The sequence below is a fragment of the Sapajus apella genome, unplaced genomic scaffold (assembly GCF_009761245.1).
Source record: "Sapajus apella isolate SASKATOON/1434 unplaced genomic scaffold, GSC_monkey_1.0 scaffold73, whole genome shotgun sequence".
NCBI lineage: Eukaryota > Metazoa > Chordata > Mammalia > Primates > Cebidae > Sapajus > Sapajus apella.
Genome location: NW_022437013.1, coordinates 3,852,257 through 3,874,303, shown reverse-complemented (window position 1 = coordinate 3,874,303; position 22,047 = coordinate 3,852,257). Strand labels below are relative to the sequence as shown.

Below are 22,047 nucleotides of genomic sequence, written 5' to 3'. Positions count from 1 at the left end.
TAGGACAGAATATTTGAAATCAGAGGATTTTTCTGAGAAATTTAGATTGTATGCTAGCCATAGGCATAGAACCTTTTTGAATTTTTGCTCTGCTACTTAAAAAAAACTGTGATGGCCAATTGGTTTACCAGATTGCAAGTTATTTACAGACCTTTTTTTTTTTTTTCCTTAAATATTTATATTTTAAAGTTTCTTTTTGGTCTTTGCTTTATATCTTTTCTTAGTATTTTCATCATTCCCATATCTTCTACTATTGTTGACTCCTTTATCTGTATCTCCCAACTCTGATTTGGGTTCCTAAGTGGTATTTCCAGTTGCCTTTGGCCCTGTCTGTTATTTCTGTAAGCACCTCAAACTCAATGTGCCCCATACTGAAATAATATTTCTTTTCATTCTTGTGAGGTGCTTATCTTTATTAATGGTATCACCATTTAGTCATTCTTCTAGCCTTTAACTGTGTCTCCAACCCCTTATATCTAATTGGTTTCCAGGTATTCACAGCTTTATTTCCTAAGTACCTCAAGCCGATTTATTCATCATTCAGGCTTTTAATATAAATGCATAATGAGAATCTACCTTTTATATCAGCAGTATCCAAGACATGATTCCTACTCTGGAGGAACTATATCTTACTCATTCTTGAGTCCTTTGCCTGAAACATAGTAGGGTTTCCATAAATGATGAATGTACCTCTGTAACTTAGTACTCTCTTTTTGATTATCTTGATTAGGATTATGTATTGTTTTAGGAAACACTCATCTTGCACACATTTATTTCATACTGATTTTGACTTGACAGCAAAGCATCTGGTACATCTCTTGATCAGAAGATGTGACCATCATATTGTATAAGTTTGTAGGATCAAGCATGTATAAGAATAGCATCCCAAATATAACAGTGCTGATTCTGTGTAATATCTTAATGGTATTTAAGGGTCTGTCAAATAATGGTACCTGTCAGGGATTTGTGGTAAAACATGATGTTAAAAGTCAGGTATATAAAAAGCAGTGTATATATAGTGTTTTCTAGTAAAAGCTTACATGGAGAAAGGTTTAGGATATTACCAAACGGTTTTTTTCTTTGAGACAGGGTCTCTTGCTCTGTCACCCAGGCTGGAGTACAGTGGCAAGATCTTGGCTCTTCTGCCTCCCCTGGTCAAGTGACCCTCCCACCTTAGCCTCTGGAATAACTGGGACCATAGGCATGGTCCACTATGCCTGGCTCATTTTTTTTGTAGAGGCAAGGTTTTGCCACATTGCTCAGGCTGGTCTTGAACTTCTGGGCTCAAGTGATCTGCCTGCCTCAGCCTCCCAAAGTCTTGGGATTACAGGCGTGAGCCACAGCACCCAGCTATCAAGTGGTATTTAATTACTTATTACCTGGCTAATTTCCTATGCGAATACTCTGTTATAAACCTTATATGTATAGCTTTTATTTATTTATTTATTTTTATAGTTTGGTAAACAAAAGGTTAGACAAACCTGGCTAGGTTCAAACAGGAATGTAGAATACATGTGGCCTTTTTTTTTTTTTTTTTTTTTTTTTTTGAAGTCTCGCTCTGTTGCCTAGTCTGGAGTGCAGTGGCGTGATCTTGGCTCACTGCAACCTTGGCTTCCCAGGTTCAAGTGATTCAGCCTCCTTAGTAGCTAGGATTATAGGTATCCACCACCACATCTGGCTAACATTTGAATTTTTAGCAGATACGGGGTTTCGCCATGTTGGCCAGGCTGGTCTTGAACTCCTGGCCTCAAGTGATCTACCCGCCTCGGTCTTCCAAAGTGCTGGGATTACAGGCATGAGGCACTGTGCCTGTACAGAATACATGCTTCTTATTGTTGATATTGATGCTTGAAAAATATTTTGACAGGCTTTTAATACCATTATATACCATCTGTGTTGGCATTTCTATATCTTTATTGTCTTATAAATTTTTTTACCACATCCTGGCCAAAATTACTTATTTTGATTGACACTCATATCATAGCTTTGAACATGATTATATTTTGATGGCTGCAGTCCTGTTCTCTGAGGCAGTGGTTCTTAAGCTTCTTTCAGCCATGGAACTCTTTAATTTAAAACTACTGCTTTTTTTCTTTACATATGCCTGATTTTGCACTGACTTTCAGGAAGTTTGGAAGCACCTTGTGGCCCCAGGTTAAAAATCCCTAGGTTGAGGCTACCTTTAGTGACTTCATTTCTTGGTCATTGTTCGTTACTATTTTGGTGTGAACTCCTAGACTCATTTATAATTAAACTCTTTTGATTAATTACATTTAAATTTAGTGATTACCAGTTTTTTATAATGTAAAACAAATTCAAGACTTTTTTCATTAAGTTTAAAGCATACCAGACAACACATTTTTGAAACTAAACTTAATATTCTTATACTATTAAGAATTAAGTCAATATCTGTAACCCATAATGTCTTGTGTAGTGTTTTTCCTAATAGATAATAAGGACTAAATGGAATTTTTTATTTGTAGTAATTACTTTAGAATATCCTACAATAGACTGGTGAAGAACTCCAGTAAGGCAGTACAATATTGTATTTACTCACAGTTAAGTGTGCTTCTGAAGTACTTGTTTGCAGGACCCTGATAGTCACTATAGAAATGATACCTGCAAGGGAGCCAATAGTACATCTTTTTAATTGTTCATTCCTCCTTTTCTGCAGCATTACATACTGGTTGTTTCTCCACTGCCAGTGTGAAGTGAGTAGATAATACATTCCCAAAATTTAGTAGTGAAAAACATTCTTAAGTCCTTAGCCTAAATTAGTAGTTTTCTGGATCTCAGTTTTCCTGCTTGTGAATTAGTAAAACTAACTTCTCCATAGGTGATTTCTAAGACATAAACCTAGTTCTGTGGCATGTTTTAAAAATTAAAAATGCTGTTGAAATACTACCTTTTCTCTTGGTTAGTTTTTAAGAAATAGGAGTAAGAGATGTATTCCTAGAATTCACAGAATATAGTCCTAAATGATATGGAATACAGATTTTTCATTGAATTCCGTATTTAAACACATACACAGTTTCTAATTGGGGTTATAGTTAGATAGTTTAAGTTTATTTAGAAGTTTAAGTGAATGGGTCTTTCCAGTACTTCAAAATGTTCTGGGTTTTTTCCTTCCTTCCCCTAATCCCTGTCTCTAGACTGATCAGACACTGTAGGTATCTTAAGTCAAGAAACAACCCTCAGTATTTCTGTGCCAGTGTGATATATTTTAAAGCCAAGTAGTAGTTGCGTTTTTTTTTTTTTTTTTTTTTTTTTAAAGAAATCTGTATTGTTATGCTATCAGGTAGAAATGGGGAAGAGAAGAAAATGAAAGCAAGTCGTTCTTGATAGTATTCATTTTATTTTGTATTTCCAAACAAGGATCACTGCTTTGAGAAATCCATTCTTTATCTTACCTTTATTTTCTCCTTCCTAAAACTTGAGGAGGAGATTGAACAGGGCTGCCAGGCCACGTTTTGTTTTGGAACCGTTGTATTCCCTTCCTTCATAAATCTTGCTTTGCTAATTCTGCTTGAATAATTCACCATGAAAAGTTGACAGGATCTAATTCCAGGGTGCTGTTAAAATACATTTTAAAAAAACATTGCCATTATATTTTCAGTAATGAAAGTCCCTAAAAAGAGGTTCTGTAGAGTTATTTCCCTTAATTGGCTTCATGTTATTTGGTACTAAAAATAATTGAAGTTATTTAGGGCTAATTTTTTAAATATTAATTGCCTTTTCAGTAGGTTCTGTTACAAGTTATTACATGTTAATACATGGGTCTGTTATCTTTAAAAATCTAGTTCTGTATATGGTAATGTCAGATTTATTCATTTTTATGTGGGCCAGTCATCCCTACTTTTTGCCAAGATAATAGGCTAATACCCCCAAAGCTGTTTTTAATATTGATCACAAATTTGAGCACTTAAAGGAAGGTGCTATCAATATTTTAATATTGATTACAAATTTTACCACCTAAAGTCTGTTATCCAGTATTGAATCACAGAGTAATTCCCTAGACTTGGAAGAGTACTTCAAGATTGTGCAGCCCATCTACTTTACTTCACAGATGAGGAAACTGAGACTTAGAATAAAGTGGCATAGCCAAGTTCATAATGTTCTTTTCATGATATCATATTGCCTCTCAGAAACTAATAACTCATAGCATTTTGTCATATACAACTATACCTTGTAAGTCACAGGTAATGTATGCTTTAAAAAAAATAATTCCAGACATACTTCATTTATTTGGTTGAAACGTGGAGTTTTACCTTAGAATTAAAAGAATTAATGTTTATATGTCACATTACAGTTTCCTCATTTGATCAGTGAAGAAATAAATATAGCAATTAAAAGGACAAATTACGTTTCTACCTAAATTTCAGTATAAAAAGTAGTAATTATAAAATTGAAGCCTATCAATTTCATGACAGATAAAATATGTAATTACTTTACTTTTTTTCAATTTGTTTTATTTTTATCTGTACCCAGAGGTACAATGCCTAAAACATCTTTTTGAAAACAATTTTTTTCCCATTATACTTGGATGTCAAAGGTAATAATTCCATTAGGGTTGGGGCAACAGGATATGGACCCATATTAGAACTTTGGCTTGAGTTACAGTGGAATTTAAGTGAAATTGCTCTGGTCCTTAACTTTTTTTTTTTAACCAGAGAATAATTACTTGGTAAATGTTTTGTCAGATAGCAGCTAACAGCAATCCATATTGAAGCACGAATGTGCTAAACACTGAACATACAGTATCTTATGTATTATTCTGACAACCATAGGTTTAAGTCACAGAAAAATTTCTAGAGCAGAGTTTCTCAAACTTTGAAACATTAATAAGTGATCTATGGAGGGAAAAAGATGTTTGGTAAAGGCTAGGTAAAAAATATGAAGCATTTACTGTAAGCATTCCTTAGGACCTTTAATGTTGCTAATGAGCACTGTGAATCTCAAGGATAGGATTATAGTATGCAAAGTTTGCTGAAATTTTGGCCTTGAAATTCTCTTTTAGGAACACTTACTAATAACTTGTGGAAAACATTGTTCTAGAGCAGTGGTTTTCCAAGTGTGTTCCCTGGACCAGCACCATCACCACCTGGGAACTTGTTAGAAATGCATATTCTTAGGATTCATCTTAGACCTGCCTCAGAATCTATGGGCAAGAGGCAATCTTGTAACAAGCCCTCCACTTGAAAACCACTTTTCTGGAGGTTTACAGGACTAAAGTAGCTTGCTGTGGAGAAAGCCAGTTGGACATTTCAAAGGACAGTATTAAACACCTTGAAGTGTCTTTTTATTATATGCAAGACAAAGTCTGGCATTGACCCATAGGTCTCTTTAAAATACCGTATTGTACTCATCTGTAGAATGGAACCTCTGCTTTACCTCTTCTGAGCCTTTGTTCATGTCTTTCCTGCCCTGGTATGTGATTGCTGTTTATGGTAATTGTGCAAACATTGGGAGATTTTATATAGTTTCAGTACTGTTACTGATTGGATGTGAAAACTAAGTCTTAAAACTATTTCAGAGCTGTTTCTTCATCTGTAAAATAAAAGGTTCCTTGGAGCTGTAAAATTCCAATTACTTGTTTTCCCAGTTTGTGATGCTATTATTTCTTGCTCACTAACAATAAAATGTTTACATTTTTTTTTAATTAAGGTAATACTTGTGAATAGTTAAAAATGTTAATTCTACAAGGCTTCTAACAAGAAGCAGCAGTCATATGTCCTACTCCTCCTCATCTCTGATCCTGTTTCTTATTGGTGACCATATTACTTTATGTTTTGTAAATAATATGCTCAAATTGGTTTTATTTTTTTTAATTTGAGTATCATTTTAGGCTTCCTACATGGAAGAGGAGACTTTCAGAAATTAATATTTTTAATTTACAAGTCACAATTATGTATACATTTATAGGGTACAATGTGTGTGATGTTTTGCTGTTTGCGTACAATGTGGAATGATTATGTCAAGCTAATATATGCATCACCTAACTTACCTATCTTTTTTATGGCAAGACATTTGAAATTCTTAGTTATTTTGAAATACACAATATATTATTATTGCCTGTTGAAACTCTGCTGTACAAAAGATCCCAGAACTTACGCCTTCTGTCTGTCTGAAGCTTTGTACCCTTTGATGAACAGCTCCCCATTTTCTCTTTTCCTATTCACCCCTAGCTTCTGGTAACCATCATTCTAACTCTCTACTTCTATGAGTTCAACTTATATAGATTCTGCATGTAAATCATGCCCTCTTTGTCATTGTGCCTGGCTTATTTCACTTAGCATGTAATGTCTTCTAGGTTCATCTATGTTGTCACAAATGAAAGAGTTTCCTTTTTCTAAACACTGAATAGTATTCTGTTTCATATATGTACCACATTTTCTTTATCCATTCATCCCTGATGGACACTTAGGTTGTTTCCCTATCTTGGGTACTGGGAATAATTCTGCAATGAACATGGGAGTGCAGGTATCCCCTGACATATATACCCAGAAGTGGAATTACCAGATAATTTTTTGAGGATCTTCCATACTGTTTTATATAATGGCTGTACTAATTTATATTCCCACCAACAATGTACAGAAGTTCCCTTTTCTCTGCAGCCTTGCCAACGCTTGTTATCTTTATCTTTTATAATAAAAGCCATTTTAACAGTTGTGAGGTGATAATCTCATTGTTTTAATTTGCATTTCTCTAATAATTAGTGATGCTGAGCATTTTTTCATGCACTTGTTTGCCATTTTTATGTCTTCTTTTGAGAAATGTTCATTTAGTTCCTTTGCCCATTTTTTAATTTGGTTGTTTTCTTGCTTGTTGAGTTGTTTGATTTCCTTATAGGTTACTTTTTTGGCTTTTAAGTTATTTGATTTCCTTAAATATTTTGGATATTAACCTTTTATCAGATGTATAGTTTGCAGGTATTTTCTCAATTTCTGTGGGTTGTATCTTCACTTTGTTAATAGTTTTCTTTGCTGTGCAGTAGCTTTTTAGTTTGGTACCATACCATTTATTTTTGCTTTTGTTACCTGTGCTTTCAGGGTCATATTCAAAGAATCATTGCCCAAAGAAACGTGGAGCTTTTCCTCTGTGTTCTAGTAGTTTTGCAGTTTCAGGTTTTATATTTAAGTTTTTAATCCATTTTGAGTTAATTTTTTAATGTGATGTAAGATAAGGATCCAATTTCATTCTTCTGCATGTGGATAGCCAGTTTTCCCAACACCATTTATTGACGAGACTGTCCTTTCCCCATTGTGCATTCTTGACACCTTTGTTGAAAATTGATTGACCATAAATATGTAGGTTTCTTTCTGGGCTTTCTATCCTGTTCCTTTGTTCCATATGTCTGTTTTTATACCAGCATGATGCTGTTTTGATTATACTCACTTGATGATTTGAAACCAGGGAGTGAGATGCTGCCAGCTTTGTTCTTTTTACTGAAGATTATTTTGTCTTTTTGGGGGTCTTCCATGGTTCTATGTAAATTTAAGGATTGCTTTTCCTATTTCTGCAAAAATGTCATTGAATTTTGATAGAGATTGCATTGAATCCGTGGATCACTTTGGTAGTGTGGAAATTTTCACAATGTCCAATCTATAAACGTGGGATATTTTTCTGTTTGTGGGTTTTTTTTTTTTTTTTTTTTTTTTTTTTTTTTTTTTTTTTTTTTTTTATGAGTGTTTATTATAGTTTTCAGTATATCAGTTTACTTCATTGGTTACATTTATACCTAAATATTTTGTTGTTGTTGTTGCTGCTGTTGTAAATGGGATTGTTGTCTTAATTTTCTCTTTGGATAATTTAATATATAGAAACACTGCTGAATTTTTGTATGTTGATTTTGTATCCTTTAGTTTACTCAATTTTTTTTTATCAGTTCTAACCATTTTTTGGTGTAGTCTTTAGGTTTTTCTGTATATAAGACATGTTATCAGCAAATAAAGATAAATTTACTTCTTTTTCAAGTAGGATTCGTTTTCTTTCTCTTGCCTAGTTGCTCTGGCTACAATTTGTATGTTGCATAGAAGTGGTAGGAGGGAGTATCCTTGTCTTCTCACTCATCTCAGAGGAAAAGCTTTCGATTTTTCACCCTTGAAAATGGTCATAGCTATGGATTTTTGATATGTGGCATTTATGGTACTGAGATACAGTTCCTGTATACCTAATCTGTTGAGAGGTTTCTTTTTGTTTTCATCATAAAGGGGTGTTGAATCTTGTCACATGCTTTCTTTGCATCTATTTAAATCATCATGATTTTGATTTGTCGTTCTGATAATGTGATGTATCACATTTACTGATTTATGCATGTTGAACCATCCTTGCAGCCCAGGGTTAAATCCCACTTGATCATGGGAAATGAGCCTTTTAATGTATTGTTGAATTTAACTTGCTAGGGTTTTGTTGAGGACTTTTGCATTTATTTCACCAGGGATATTGGTCTGTAAATTTCTATTTTTATAGTGTCCTTATCTGGCTTTGGTATCAGGGTAATACTGGCCTTGTAAAATGAGTTTAGAAATATTTCTTTTTTGAAAGAGCTTAAGATGGATTGGTATTGGTTCTTCTTTAAATGTTTGATAGAATTCAGCAGTTAAGACATCAGTTCTTGACTTTTTCTTTGGTGGGAGACTTTTATTACTGTTTCAATCTCCTTCCTCATTATTGGTCTTTTCAGATTTTCTATTTGTTCATGATTTAGTCTTGGTAGGTTGTATGTGTCTAGGAACTTACCCATTTCTTCTAGACTATCCAGTTTGTTGGCGTATAATTGTTCAAAGTAGTTTCTTGTGATTCTTTGTATTTCTGTGATATCAATTGTAATGTCTCCTATTTCATTTCTGATTTATTTGAGTCTTCTCTCTTTTTCTCCTAGTTAGTCTAGCTAAGGGTAGGTCAATTCTGTTTATCTTTTTGAGAAACTAACTCTTAGTTTTGTTTATTGTTTTTCTATTGTTTTTGTAGTCTATTTATGCTCTGATCTTTGTTTCCTTCCTTCTGCTAACTTCAGGCTGTTCTTCTAGTTCCTTGAAGTATAATGTTAGACTATTTGAGATCTTTCTTCTTTTATAGTGTAGGCATTTACCACTGTACTTTTCCCTCTTAGAACTGTTTTTGCTGCATCCTGTACGTTTTTGTATGTTTCCATTTTCATTTGTCTCAAGGTTTTTTTTTTTTTTGATTTCTTATGTGACACATTGGCTTGTTCACAAGCATTTTTTCTAATTTCTACATATTTGTGTATTTTTCAAGATTCTTGCTGTTACTGATTTCTAGTTTCATGCCATTGTTATCTGAAAAGATACTTGATATGATTTCAATTCCCTTAAATTTGTTAGGGCTTGTTTTTTAACCTAACATATGTTCTATCCTGGATAATGGTCCATATGTAGTATTCTGTTCCTGTTGGATGGGATATTCTGTATATGTCTGTTAGGTCCATTTGGTGTAAAGTGTTATTCAAGTCTAATGTTCCCTTATTGATTTTCTATCTAGGTTATCCATTGTTGAAAGAGGGGTAATGAGGTTCCAAAGAGGAGACTTTTTCTTTCTTCTCTTCCCCATTTTCCTTCCCATCCTCCTAATTTAGTTTTATCATTTCTGTGAGATTCATTTTCAATGTTGACATTATTGTGACTGCTTAAGTACAGTATTATTTACATCTGAGCCATGTAGTGTTCAATGATTTTATTTCCTTTCCTGTAAAATTTTATCTCATTATTTTGTCATTTTCCCAGTTTTTGATAGAAACATCTCCAAACTTTCCAACAGAAGTGTACATCTCTCCTTATTATATTCAAACACATCAAGTTATCTAAACTTTTATTATATTTTTTGAGATATACACAATGGAGTTTTCTGTTCTATTTTCTGAAATGTTTATTTTCTAGTCCTACTGAGTGTCTGTCTTCCTGTGATTTCCCCTTCATCCTTATTCTGTAATTTCTCTTTGCTTTTCTCTTGTGTTGAATCTCCTATTTCCAAGATAGCTCCCTTCCATCCCTGGACTTTACAAAAAAATTATTTTGGTTTCATATATCTTCAGTAGCATTCTGAGAAAGGGTGGCAACATTTTTTAATCTTTTTTTTTTTTTTTTTTTTTTTCCTGAAAACACCTTGTTTTACTCTTCCATCTGATAGCTTGGTATAGAAATAAAGGTTGGAAATAACTTCCTTTCTAATCTGGAGCTTCATTGTTTTCTGAATCCTAGTTTTTCTTTTGAGAAGTATATTGGTGTTCTTATTTGTGATCTTTTGTGTATAAACTGTTTTTCTTCTCTGAAAGCTTTAGGATCTTCTCTTTATCCCCTGACTTAGGGAACTTTATTGTTACAGGGCTGATGATCTTTTTTGCTTTCATTGTTGTGGCTACGTCATGGGCCCTTTCAATCTCAATATGGATACTCATGTTCTACAGTGCTAGAATTTTTTTATATTGTTGGCGGCATCGTCATCATCATCTTCGTTTCTTTCCCTCTGCTTTCTTCATCTCACTTTGGGCTTCCTGTTGGTTAGGTGTTAGCTTTCCAAGAGTGATAATCTAATTTTCTTATTTTTTTTCTTTCCAATCTTGTTGACTATTCTTTGAGCTCCTCAACTCTGTTATATTTCTTCTCCTTTTCGTTTTATTTACTGTTAAATTTACAGTAAAATTAGCCTGTTTTCTTATATAGTTCTATAATTTTGACAAATGCATAATCATGTAACCATTGCCACAGTTGAGGTACAGAACAATTCCACTGCCTCCATTTATCCTTCCTTTTTGTAGTCAACCCTTCTCTTCAGCCCTAACTAACGGCAAAAACTAATCTGTTTTCCCTTCCTATGGTTTGGCCTTTTTCAATATGTCATATAAATGCAGGCATACAGTGTGTGGCCTTTTGAACCTGTCGTTTTTCACTTCTCAGACACATTTGAGATACATGTTCTTTTATGTATCAATATTTTTTTATATTCCATTCCTGGGAAATGTTCTATTATTTGAATGTACCACAGTTTTTGTCCAGCTGAAGAATGTTTAGATTGTTTCCAGTTTTGAGAGCTTATGATAAAGCTACTATAAACACTCACATAGAGGTTTTTGTGTTACCATTTCTCTTGTGTGGATATCTAGAAGTGGATTGCTTGATCATATGGTAATTCTGTTTAATTTTGTAAGAAACTGCTAAACTATTTTCCACAGTGGTTGCACTACTTTACATTCCCACTAGCAACATATGATAGTTCCAGTTGTTCTGCATCCTTTTCAACACTTGGTATTATCAGGTTAAAGAAAATTATTTTAGTTATTCTAAGATGTATGTCGTGGTATCCCATTAAAGATATGCAAATGGACAATAAGCAGATGAAAAGATGCTTAATATCGTTAGCCACTGGGGTAATGAAAATCAAAACCACAGTGAGCTACCACTTCACACACACTAGGATGACTGTAATCAGAAGATAGAAAATAACAAGTATTGATAAGGTATAGAGAAAATGGAACCCTCATACACTATTGGTAAGAATGTAAAATGGTGCAGTTGCTGTGAGAAACAGTTTGACAGCTTCTCACATGGTTAAACCTAGAGTTATCGTATGATCTAGTAACTCCACTCCTAGTTATATACCTAAGAAAATTGAAAACATAAGTCCAAACAAAAACTTGTATGTGAATATTTATAGGAATATTATTTATAATAGCCCAACAGTGGAAACAACCCAAATTTCTATCAACTAATGAATGGATAAACAAACTTTGGTTTATACAGTGGATTGAAATATGTAGTGATGCACCATGCTACAACATGAGTGGACTTTGAAAACCTTATGCTAAGTAAAAGAAATGAGTCACACGAGACCACATATTTTAAGATCCCATTTATTTGAAATGTTCAGAATAGGGAAATCTCCAGATTCAGGAAGTAGATTAGTAGTTGTCTGGGGTTGGTGGAGATAGAGGGATTACAAGTTGACAGCTACAGGATGCAGGATGTCAATTTGGGAGTAAAGAGAATGTTCTAAAGTTGATTATGTATGGTTCAGGATACACAGCTCTGAATATACAAAAAAAATCCAATTGTATACTTTAAGTGGGAGAATTATATGGTATGTGACATATCTGAAAGCTGTTAAATTTACCAGTTTTAACAGTACAATTTAATTTTTAGTGAATATACGGAATTATGCACATATCACCACAAAATGGTTTTAGAAGATTTTTATTACTCCAAAGAGATTCTTTGTGTTTATATGTAGTTAATGGCTAGTCCCACTCCAGCCCTGGGCAGCCACTAATCTGCTTTCTGTATCTAGATTTACCCTTTTGGCATATTTCAGTAAATGGAATCGTATTACTTTTGGAATCATACAATTTTTGCATCCAGCATCTTAGGACCAGTTTCTCCAGTCCTTGCTAATGCTAGTTATTGTCTGTATTATTTATTATAGCTATTCTGGTGGGTTTGTAATGATGTCTTATTGTGGTTCTAATTTTTATTTTCCTAGAGATCAGTGATTTTGAATATCTTTTCTGTGCTCATTAGCCATTGTTATATCTTTAGTGAAATGTGTATTCAAATATTTTGTCAATCTAAGAAATCAGATTTTTTTAATTGTTATCTTTTCAGAGTTCTTTATACATTTTGTTACAAAGTTTTTCTGGTTAGATATGTGATGTAAAAATATCTTCTCCCAGTCTGTGGCTTGTATTTTCATTCTTCTAACAATGTCATTTGCAGGGCAAAAGTTTTTAATTTTGATAAAATCCAGTTAGTCAATTTTCTTTCTTTTATGATGTATCAGAGAGCTCATTGCCCGACTTTGGATCTTAAAGATTTCTCCTATGTTTTCTTTTTAAAAATATTGAAGTTTTGTTTTACATTTATATCTGTGTTCCCCTTTGAGTTAATTATAGTACATGGTGTGAGGTATAGCTTGAGGATCTTTTTTTGCATGTGGATGGTCAATTGTTCTGGCACCATTTGATTAAAATGCTATCTTTTCTCTATTGAAATGATCTTATACCTTTGTCAAAAATCAATTGACCATATTTGTGTGGGTCTACTTCTGTGTGCTTCCCTGTGCATTACTTTTCTTTTGCTCTATCTCTTTTTGTCTTCTTGCCCATTTTTTTTTTTTGTTTTCTCCTATTACTTTTCTGATTCTCTCCTTCCCTCTCCTGATTTTCCCTTCCCCCATTCCCTTCCTCAAAATGAAGCATTTAGATTGCATTGTTTTTTATACCATACTTATTTTTCATTTAAAAAGCAGTAGATGTGAAGCATTTGTGTTTTTCTTTACAGGTACAATATACTGGAAACAAACACTTTTAAATTATAACCTTTAATTAGTTTTTCTCAGTGAATTAGTGGGTGTAATGAAAGATGGCAATCCCTCCTCCCAAACAGTATGTTTCAGAACTTTTGTGAAAGGCATCACTTTTCCAAGGTTTTTTTAAAAAGAAATTAGTGGCTGGACATGGTGGCTCATTCCTGTAATTCCAGCACTTTGGGAAGCTAAGATGGGAGGATAGCTTTAACTCAGGAATTTGAGACCAGCTGGACAATGTGGCAAGACCCCGTCTTTACAGAAAATACAAAAATTATCCGGGTGTAGTGCTGTGCACCTCTGGTCCTAGCTACTTGGGAGGCTGAGAAGGGAGGATTGTTTGATCTGAAGAGGTTGAGGCTGCAGTCAGCTGTGTTCACACCACTGCACTTGTACTTCAGCCTGGGTGACAGAATGAGACCTTTTTCTTAAAAAAAAAAAAAAAAAAGAAATTAGTTATGGTAATTTCAAATTGGCTAAGGAAGTCAAGATTTATTCCTTTTTTGCTATGTCAACCATTATTTAATTCCTTTTTCTTTTTTTTTTTTTTGAGACGGAGTTTCACTCTTGTTCTTGTTACCCAGGCTGGAGTGCAATGGCGTGATCTCCGCTCACCTGAACTTCCGCCTCCTGGGTTCAAGCAATTGTCCTGCCTCAACCTCCTGAGTAGCTGGGATTACAGGCACGCACCACCATGCCCAGCTAATGTTTTATATTTTTAGTAGAGATGGGGTTTCACCATGTTGACCAGGATGGTCTCAATCTCTTGACCTCGTGATCCACCTGCCTCGGCCTCCCAAAGTGCTGGGATTACAGGCTTGAGCCACCGCGCCCGGCAGTATTTAATTCCTAAATTATAAAATATTGCTGCTTTTCCTAGAAGGGGCAGTCATGATTACAACTGGATCCACAGATACCAAAAAAAAAAAAAAAAAAAAAAAACCAAAAAAACAAATTTTGAAGCAGCTTAATGTTGTGCCTTCTCCAAAGCCAGCTTTTGACCTATTTTTTAATACTTAAAAAAAATGTAAGAAAGGAATTGGATTTTTGCATTTAAATAAAAATAAAAGACACTAGATAGTATAGATAATGGAAACAAATAATACAAGTGATTGGGCCTGCCTTTGGCACTTAGTATTTTCTTTGGTTTTCAAATAATCCAGAGTAATGTTTTTGGAGAAGTACCCTAGTAAAATATTGAAACACATTTCTCATTGTCCAACTCATCTCATACTGTACCATAATATTTTAAATGTAGTCTATTAGAAAGTTTGTGGATATTTTCATGCTGCTTCCATTTAAATTATTTACATTTTTAAAGCAATACACTTTCTTTGCATTTTTCCTTTTTATTGGTGCCATATAATACTTTGGAGGCATTAATCAAGAACTGTATAAAGGTTCCCTAGCATGGCTACTAAGATTTAGTTTTTGTGATCCTGGCAGGGACTATTACCTAGAAGTAAATGAGAAGATTACTTCAACCCTACATCTTAAATATTCAGGCAATTGCTTTGGCAGTTAGCTTGAACTGTGCCCTCTGCCACTATAGATTAAGGGAAGTTCCTTCTCCTTTTTCATGTGTGTATTAAAAAGATATTAATGAAAATGCTCACTGGTTAACTAGGTTCATGAAGATTCTGTCCCTTCATGTTTCCCTGAAACTATGAAAAGAGCTGGGAATTTGGGCAGAGACTGTAGTTGAAAATTCAGCTAGAGATCTTAAAGCAATGTAACGAACCAGGCTGCATCCTACACACCTGAGCCTTATTGTAGTCCCTTTTCAGCCTCGTGCAGCAGTTGCCCTGAGTTAAGCTGCAAAGTCAGTTTCCTTCTAGTCCCAAAGCTCAGCTGCTTATGCATACTTTTCTCAACCTTAGGCTGATTGAGTTAATCCCACTCTTCCCCAAGGAGGTAACTCTAAGCACCTTCTCCCTCCCTCCCTCCCATGTCTCCTCCTCAGTTCAGTTCCCTATTCCTAGGAGGATTGGCTTTTCCTCTTCTTTTCACAGGGTCCTGACTTGTCCTGAGCAAGCCAAGTCCATTGCTTCTGCTCCTGAGAAGTGCCAAGATTCTGCGGCGCTGAATTCAACTGCCTTCTCAGGCCTAGACTTTGGGCTGCTTTCCAGATACCTGCATAAACAAGCTCTTGTCGCTGCTGCCCATCCTCCCTGCACCCTACTTTTTCCATCTTACCACACTTTTTTCCCTCTCCCTCTCACCCCGACCCTGTACAAAATGCATAAAGGATGGAAAAACTACTGCAGCCAGAAGTCTTTGAATGAGGCATCAATGGATGAATATTTAGGCAGCTTAGGGCTGTTTCGAAAGCTGACTGCCAAGGATGCCTCTTGCCTCTTTCGGGCTATTTCGGAGCAGGTAAAAGGAAAACATATATCTTCCCTGTACTAAGTTGTCGGAGTTTGAGACATGGCACAGTCCTGTTTTTTGCCAAAAGAAAAAAAATTCCCTTTTCTGTTTGCTAGTGAAAACATCCAGGCCTATCAGGTCTTGGAGAGAAACTGCTTGCTTCTTATTATCTTGGTGCATGCCTTTGCTGATTAGTCTAAATATGTTGCTGTACTTTTGCTATCTTTTCTGTTTTTTAAATGCCAGTTTGTAATGTAGGAGGGGTAAGATAAGGGGGCTAAAGAAAACTGAAATATATCTTGATCCTTTGTAAGCATCGCCTGCTTCCTCTATCTTCAATGCCTAGGAAAATATTTACAGGCTGTGCACATACGGAGTAGAAAAGGGGATGGGGCATGACAGCCATCGCTCCCCAATTACATTGAAGATTATATTAAAAAACTTTTAATAAGATAAGGATTTAATTTCCCAATTTCCTACATATATTCAGAATCAGGAGGGCTTAAGTGTTCAGTTCATAGTCTTGATTTAGAAGTACCTCTTTTAAAGGACTACTGACAATGGACTGGTCTTTCTCTTCTTTTTAGTTATTTTGCAGCCAGGTCCATCATCTGGAAATCAGGAAAGCTTGTGTCTCATATATGAGGGAAAATCAACAAACTTTTGAGTCTGTAAGTAGAATACATACCCTGGGAGAGCTGTTGGTAAAGTATGTAGCAGGTGGGAAAATAATTATGAGCACCTACCAAAATTAAACTGTATCATGCAGTCTCCTCAATAGCAAATATTTAATTCCCAGCTGGCTCCCTTCCCAGTAGCTAATGTGCTTCTGGACTCTCTCCTAGAATTAAGTTGTTTAGGACTCTAATTAAAAATGAAGAATAATCTACATTTTCCCACTACTTACCTTCTATACCAAGAACTCCAGACCCTAAAAAGTTACATTTTGATTGCTGTTTTATGTTATCCATACAGTTTTGTTGAACAATTAATACTTCATGAAAGGGTTGGCTCTGCTAATATTTTGAAATGCATATTTTAAAAGATATGCAATTGGGAACGCCCTCTATTTTCTTGCTTAATCCTCTGTACAGTAATCTTCAGCCAGTCAATTTGGGGAATCTTGTAAAATTTATTGTAATGGAACAAATGAGTCCAAGTATCTGGTCTTTCCGTGTGACAAATTGTATAATTAGAGCTCTGCCACTAATGATTAACTTTAGGTACAACTTAGAAGACATATTTGTACACCTTCATGTATTTGAATTCTTGTTAACAAAATTGGAGGCTTCCTTTTGAGTGGCTTTAACAAAAAAACCCAAAACACTTCTGGCCCTTCTAGTGCATTCGTTTCTTCTGTTTATTATGAGTATTTGCCTACTGTTCGAGGTTTACTCTTAATTTTCTCAACAAGTTTCAGTGAATTTTAAAACTATGGGAAGACTTCTTGACTTAAAAGCTTGTTGCCTTGAAGCTGAGTTTAGTCCTCTCTACACCTGGGAAAAGGATTATTAGTGACATTACTTCAAATGCAAGACCATAGTGTAAAGCAGTGCGTCTCAAGTATTTTTGTGCATAGAAATCACCTGGAGATCTTGTTAAACTGCAGGTTTTGATTCAGTAGGTCTGAGTTGGGGCCCAAGATTTGTTTTTTTCTTCCCCACTTGAGACAAAGTCTCACTCTGTTGCCCAGGCTGGAGTGCAGTGGCAGGATCATGGCTCACTGCAGCCTCTGCTTCCCAGGCTGAAGCAATCCTCCCACCTCAGCCTCCCAAGTAACTTGGGACTGCAGATGCCTGCCACCTTGCCGGGCTAAGTATTTTGTGTTTTTAGTAGAGATGAGGTTTCACCATGTTGCCCAGACTGGTCTCAGACTCCTGGGCTCAAGTGATCTCCCTGCTTTGGCCTCCCGAAACGCTGGGATTACAAGTGTGAGCCACTGTGTTCAGTGGAGATTTCTGCATTTTTAACAAACTCTGAAGTAATGCTTGCTATTGGTTTGTGGACAACATTTTGAGTAACAAAGATGTGTGTAAAATTTTAAAACTAAATAATTGAGATTCATATCTCAATTTAATACTAAGTGATAGAAGCCAGACCCCCTGCAAAGTTTATACTGTTTAATTTCCCTTATATAAAACTCTAGAAAAAATACAAGGCAATCTATAGTGATAGAAAGCAGATAAGTGGTTGTGTATCAGTTATAGAGGGGTGCAAGGATAGTTACAGAATAGATAAATGATTTTTTATAAGTCTGGTGATAATGCATGGAATTAGAAATAAATCTGTTACATTCCCTGAGTTTAATTTCATTTTTATGGAGGTATATTTTACATACAATAAAAACATTTGATGTTTGACATTTTTAGTTTTGTAGATGATATGCAATCATAGAACTACCACTATAATCAAAATAGAGAATGTTTCCATCACCCCTAAAAAGTTCCCTTGTCCCATGGTCTTTTTTGAAACTAATGAAATTCTCTAATTTAAAGTTTCTCAGTTTAATTTTGTAAATGTGTGTCTTCAAATTTGAAATTCTTAGAAGTACTGGTCTTGCTTGATTTATGAAAATTATCACTTAAATTGGTGTTTCAAATGAAACTCAAAAGCATACCATTTGATGAAATGCACTGGTATGTGGATATGCCAGGACCAATTCCTAAGATACTTTTTATACTCTAGCTTTTCTCCCTCATGACTTTTGTGTATGTGCAAATCTTCTTGAGGTGCTGTGCAGAGTAGAAACTTACTACCATAATTGTTGACCTGAGCAAAAAATCCATTGCAGGATAATATTGCAGAATATAATCAGATTTCAGTAATGCTATGTATTTGGTTAAGTCGAGTTTGTTTTATTTTTGAAGTATGTGGAGGGATCTTTTGAGAAATACCTGGAACGGTTGGGAGATCCCAAGGTAAGATCAAATATGGGGGTTTAATCTTTTCAGAGTTATTTGGAATAGTAATGTAAATTTATTCATTCAGCTGTATTATTTTAGCCAGACACCAAGTTTTTTCTTTAGTAGTCAGCTGTGTTGAATCCAATATTTCTTGCATAAGTTTAGAGGCTGGCAATTGACCTATTGTTTGGTGTTGAACATTGATGATTGTGTGTTAACAGTCCCATCAACCATAGACTAGCAAAAGAGTATACACTACTTGGAAACAGGACAAGCTTAAGCCTTTTCACTTTAATGGGGGAGGAGGGTGGTAATGAATTTTACCAAGAGGTCATTTTTTTTATTAGACAATTCCTCTGATTTGTAGTTGTCTTCTTTTTATGTGGTACTAAAATTCATAAATAAATAGTTTATTTAGAAATAATTTTTATGTGATAAAGTTAATTCCATAGTTCTGGACTTAAAACACATTTACTAAATCCCTGCTGCCTTTTTGTACTGCCTTTTAATCCACTTTTGTGTTTTTTAAATCTCTCATATTACCTGTCCTTATTACTTAATGGCTAAGTAGGGCTTTAGGTCCTTTTTTTCAGGACAAGTTTATGTTAGTGAGTAGCTATCACAGTATTCCAAGTCTCAAAACAGGTTATAGTGTGTTCTACAAATTCTTCATCTAAAACAGTGCTAATCAGCTAAAAATTTGTTGAACTTGGAAAAAAAACTACCTCCTAGCTACAGAATGTTTTTTAAAACTTTATGTACTATTTATGTTTAGGAAAGTGCTGGCCAGCTGGAAATAAGAGCACTTTCTCTAATTTATAAGTAAGTTATACCCTCTTTCTTTGAGAGTGGATGTGTGCATGCATGTATGTATAAGATCTCAAAGTCTCTCAGGATTGCAGAAATTTAAGATTTGATGCATTGATATATAGAATGAAGAAGTCTAAGCTAAGAAAGAGTGTTAAAATATTTTAAATGGTTGAAAAGTCGAAAGAATGTTTCATGGCATGGAAAAATATAAAATTCAAATTTTAGTGTCTATAAAGCTTTATTAGAACACAGTCATGCTCATTCACTTATGCATTGTCTGTGGCTGCTTTCATGCTACAAAAGCAAAGTTGAATAAACCATATGGTCTGCAAAAGCTGGAATGCCTATTTAGCCTTTTGCCAAAAATTGCCAACCCCTGCTTTAAATAAAGAGCACCACCATCCCCCAACTCACAGAGATACATACAATTGATAAATTGTTGGGTTTACCCCTCTTCCTCCCAAATTAAGATATGTTAAAAAAAGAAAATCCACAGGACTTTAGGAATAATTAGCTGTCTACCTTGAATTAATGTCATTTAGCCTTTTTGGATTATTTTAAAGCCAAACATTAAACCAGATGTTTATATTATTTTATATGAATAAGGTAGGCAATTTAAAAGCACAAATACTTGTGTGTATAACTATCTCTTATATATACACCAAATTATGCCTTGCCACTTACCTTTGTTTTCCCCATGTAGTCGGGATTTCATTCTTTATCGCTTTCCTGGAAAACCTCCAACTTATGTCACAGATAATGGCTATGAAGACAAGGTAAGAAGATGAGTAAATCTTGACTTATATAAAAGAAGTTGAATGATGCTTCTGTGTTGCTAGGATATTAAGAAATCATTTTTAACCTAATTAATGAAAAGCATAGTCTGAATGACAAGATTCTCTGTCACTAGCCTTTTCCTCTCTAGTCAGTTTTTCTCAGTATTATCCCTCTAAACAGATCTGATTGTCACTTCTCTGTGACAGGAAAAAAGCCACCCAAAAACCCTAATTGGCTCCCCAATGACTAAAAAGGATCGGGTTCAAACTTCCAAGTTAGGCATTCAGCATCCTGAAAGGTCCCAAACCAGCTTCATTGTCTTCCATCCTTATGCTGTGCTTGCAGATATTCTGCCTTTCATACTTTATGTCTTTTTATTTGTAACTTTCCCAATGCCCCTCGAGTCATTTTCTCCCTTTGTGCTCCCCTAGCAGCTCCCAAGTAATTGTAGTATATATTACATTGTATTTGTTTTTATATGTATTTCCTTCATTATCCGAAAGTTTCTTGAGGGAAGTGACAGTGTCTACTGTCTGGTAAAGTACTTGGTTGAAAATACTCAGCAGACAAATTGTTTTTCACCATACAGCTTCTCCTCCAAAAAGTTTATAAAAGAAAAGTCCTTTATCCTGATTATTTGATTAGTGAAATATAGGCTACACAATGTTTGAGTTTTTTAAACTCTTATTTCACAACATGGGACACAATTTAGACAACATTTTAATGATAACAAGACAAGACGACTTCAGGAGAACTGTTAGGATGCTGTTACGATAATTGAGGGGGAATAACTGAGCTAAGGAGAAGTAGCATTAGGAATAGAAAAGACAGAGTGGGAGATAACTTAGAGGACAAGTATAAATGAGGTACATTAATTATCTCTTTTCTGAGCTTTGGGGACACCAAAATGAATACAGTGAAATCTTTGCCCTCTAAGAGCTTAACAGGCAATGAAGACAGACCTGGAAAGGTTTAATTACAACAAAGTATTAAGTTTTATAATTTAAAAAAAATGTACTAAAAGCATAAAGGAAGAAATCCTTCTTTCTGTTTGAGGGAGTTGAGAAAGCTTCATAATGGTAGTGACATTTCAGTGGAGTATAAAAGAGTCCATCAAATATGAAGAGCAGTCTATTCAGAGGAAACACTATATACAGGGGCATGGAAGTAAGAGACCTTTTGGGACTTAAGTAGTTGGGTGTGAGGAGTGTGATGCTGGAAAGATAGGCCAGAGTTACATAGTAGGAGGTAGAGCAGGCCATGCCAAATAAATTGTTTTTTCATTGTACAGAAGAGTCAATTAAAACTTTTCCCAATATTTTATGTTCAAACATACAGAAAAGTTAAAAGAATTTTACAGCGGGCATCCATATACCTACCCAACACCTAGAGTCTGCTGTTAACATCTTAGTATTATCACATATTTATTCCCCAATCCATTCAACAGTTCACTTTTCTTTTTTGATGTAGTTTAAATTTCAGACACCAGCACACTTGACCCTAAACACTAATGGAAAGTTTTTAGGCGAAGGTGTGACATAATCTGAATTGTTTGAAGAAGAGGAGTGTTAGCTTTTGTATCTAAGCAGTTGTACACATAATTACTTGAGATGAAATTTGAATCTTTACCAGGGATCTTTAAACTTTCAGATCAGTTTTTTTCGCCCAACATTGTATTCTGAAATTTTTCATACAGAGAGTTTAAAGACTCATGTAGTGAACATCCATATATCTCCCACTTAGTTCCTACAATTATACAATTCCACTTTTAAATGTCTTGTATATCTTACAGAGAAACTATTTAGCTAATCTAGGGGAACATTACCTATTTGGAACCATGAGAATACAAAACTGTCAGACCTTTTAAGTGTGT

At 34.7% G+C, this 22,047-nt stretch overlaps 1 protein-coding gene across 19 annotated transcripts in view; it reads left to right on the top strand.

The window, feature by feature from the left end:
* ALG13 (ALG13 UDP-N-acetylglucosaminyltransferase subunit) overlaps positions 1-22,047 on the top strand; it is a 128,802-nt gene that overhangs the window by 9,635 nt on the left and 97,120 nt on the right. For all 19 annotated transcript variants that reach the window (XR_004260617.1, XR_004260618.1, XR_004260619.1 and 16 more), the window contains exons 4-8: positions 15,327-15,693; positions 16,272-16,355; positions 18,552-18,602; positions 19,363-19,409; positions 20,101-20,173. Coding sequence is in view for 16 of the 19 variants with exons in the window: in XM_032250791.1 (XP_032106682.1) it covers positions 15,327-15,693; positions 16,272-16,355; positions 18,552-18,602; positions 19,363-19,409; positions 20,101-20,173 (622 nt within the window). In the remaining 3 variants the exon portion in view is untranslated. The remainder of the gene's footprint in view (positions 1-15,326; positions 15,694-16,271; positions 16,356-18,551; positions 18,603-19,362; positions 19,410-20,100; positions 20,174-22,047) is intronic.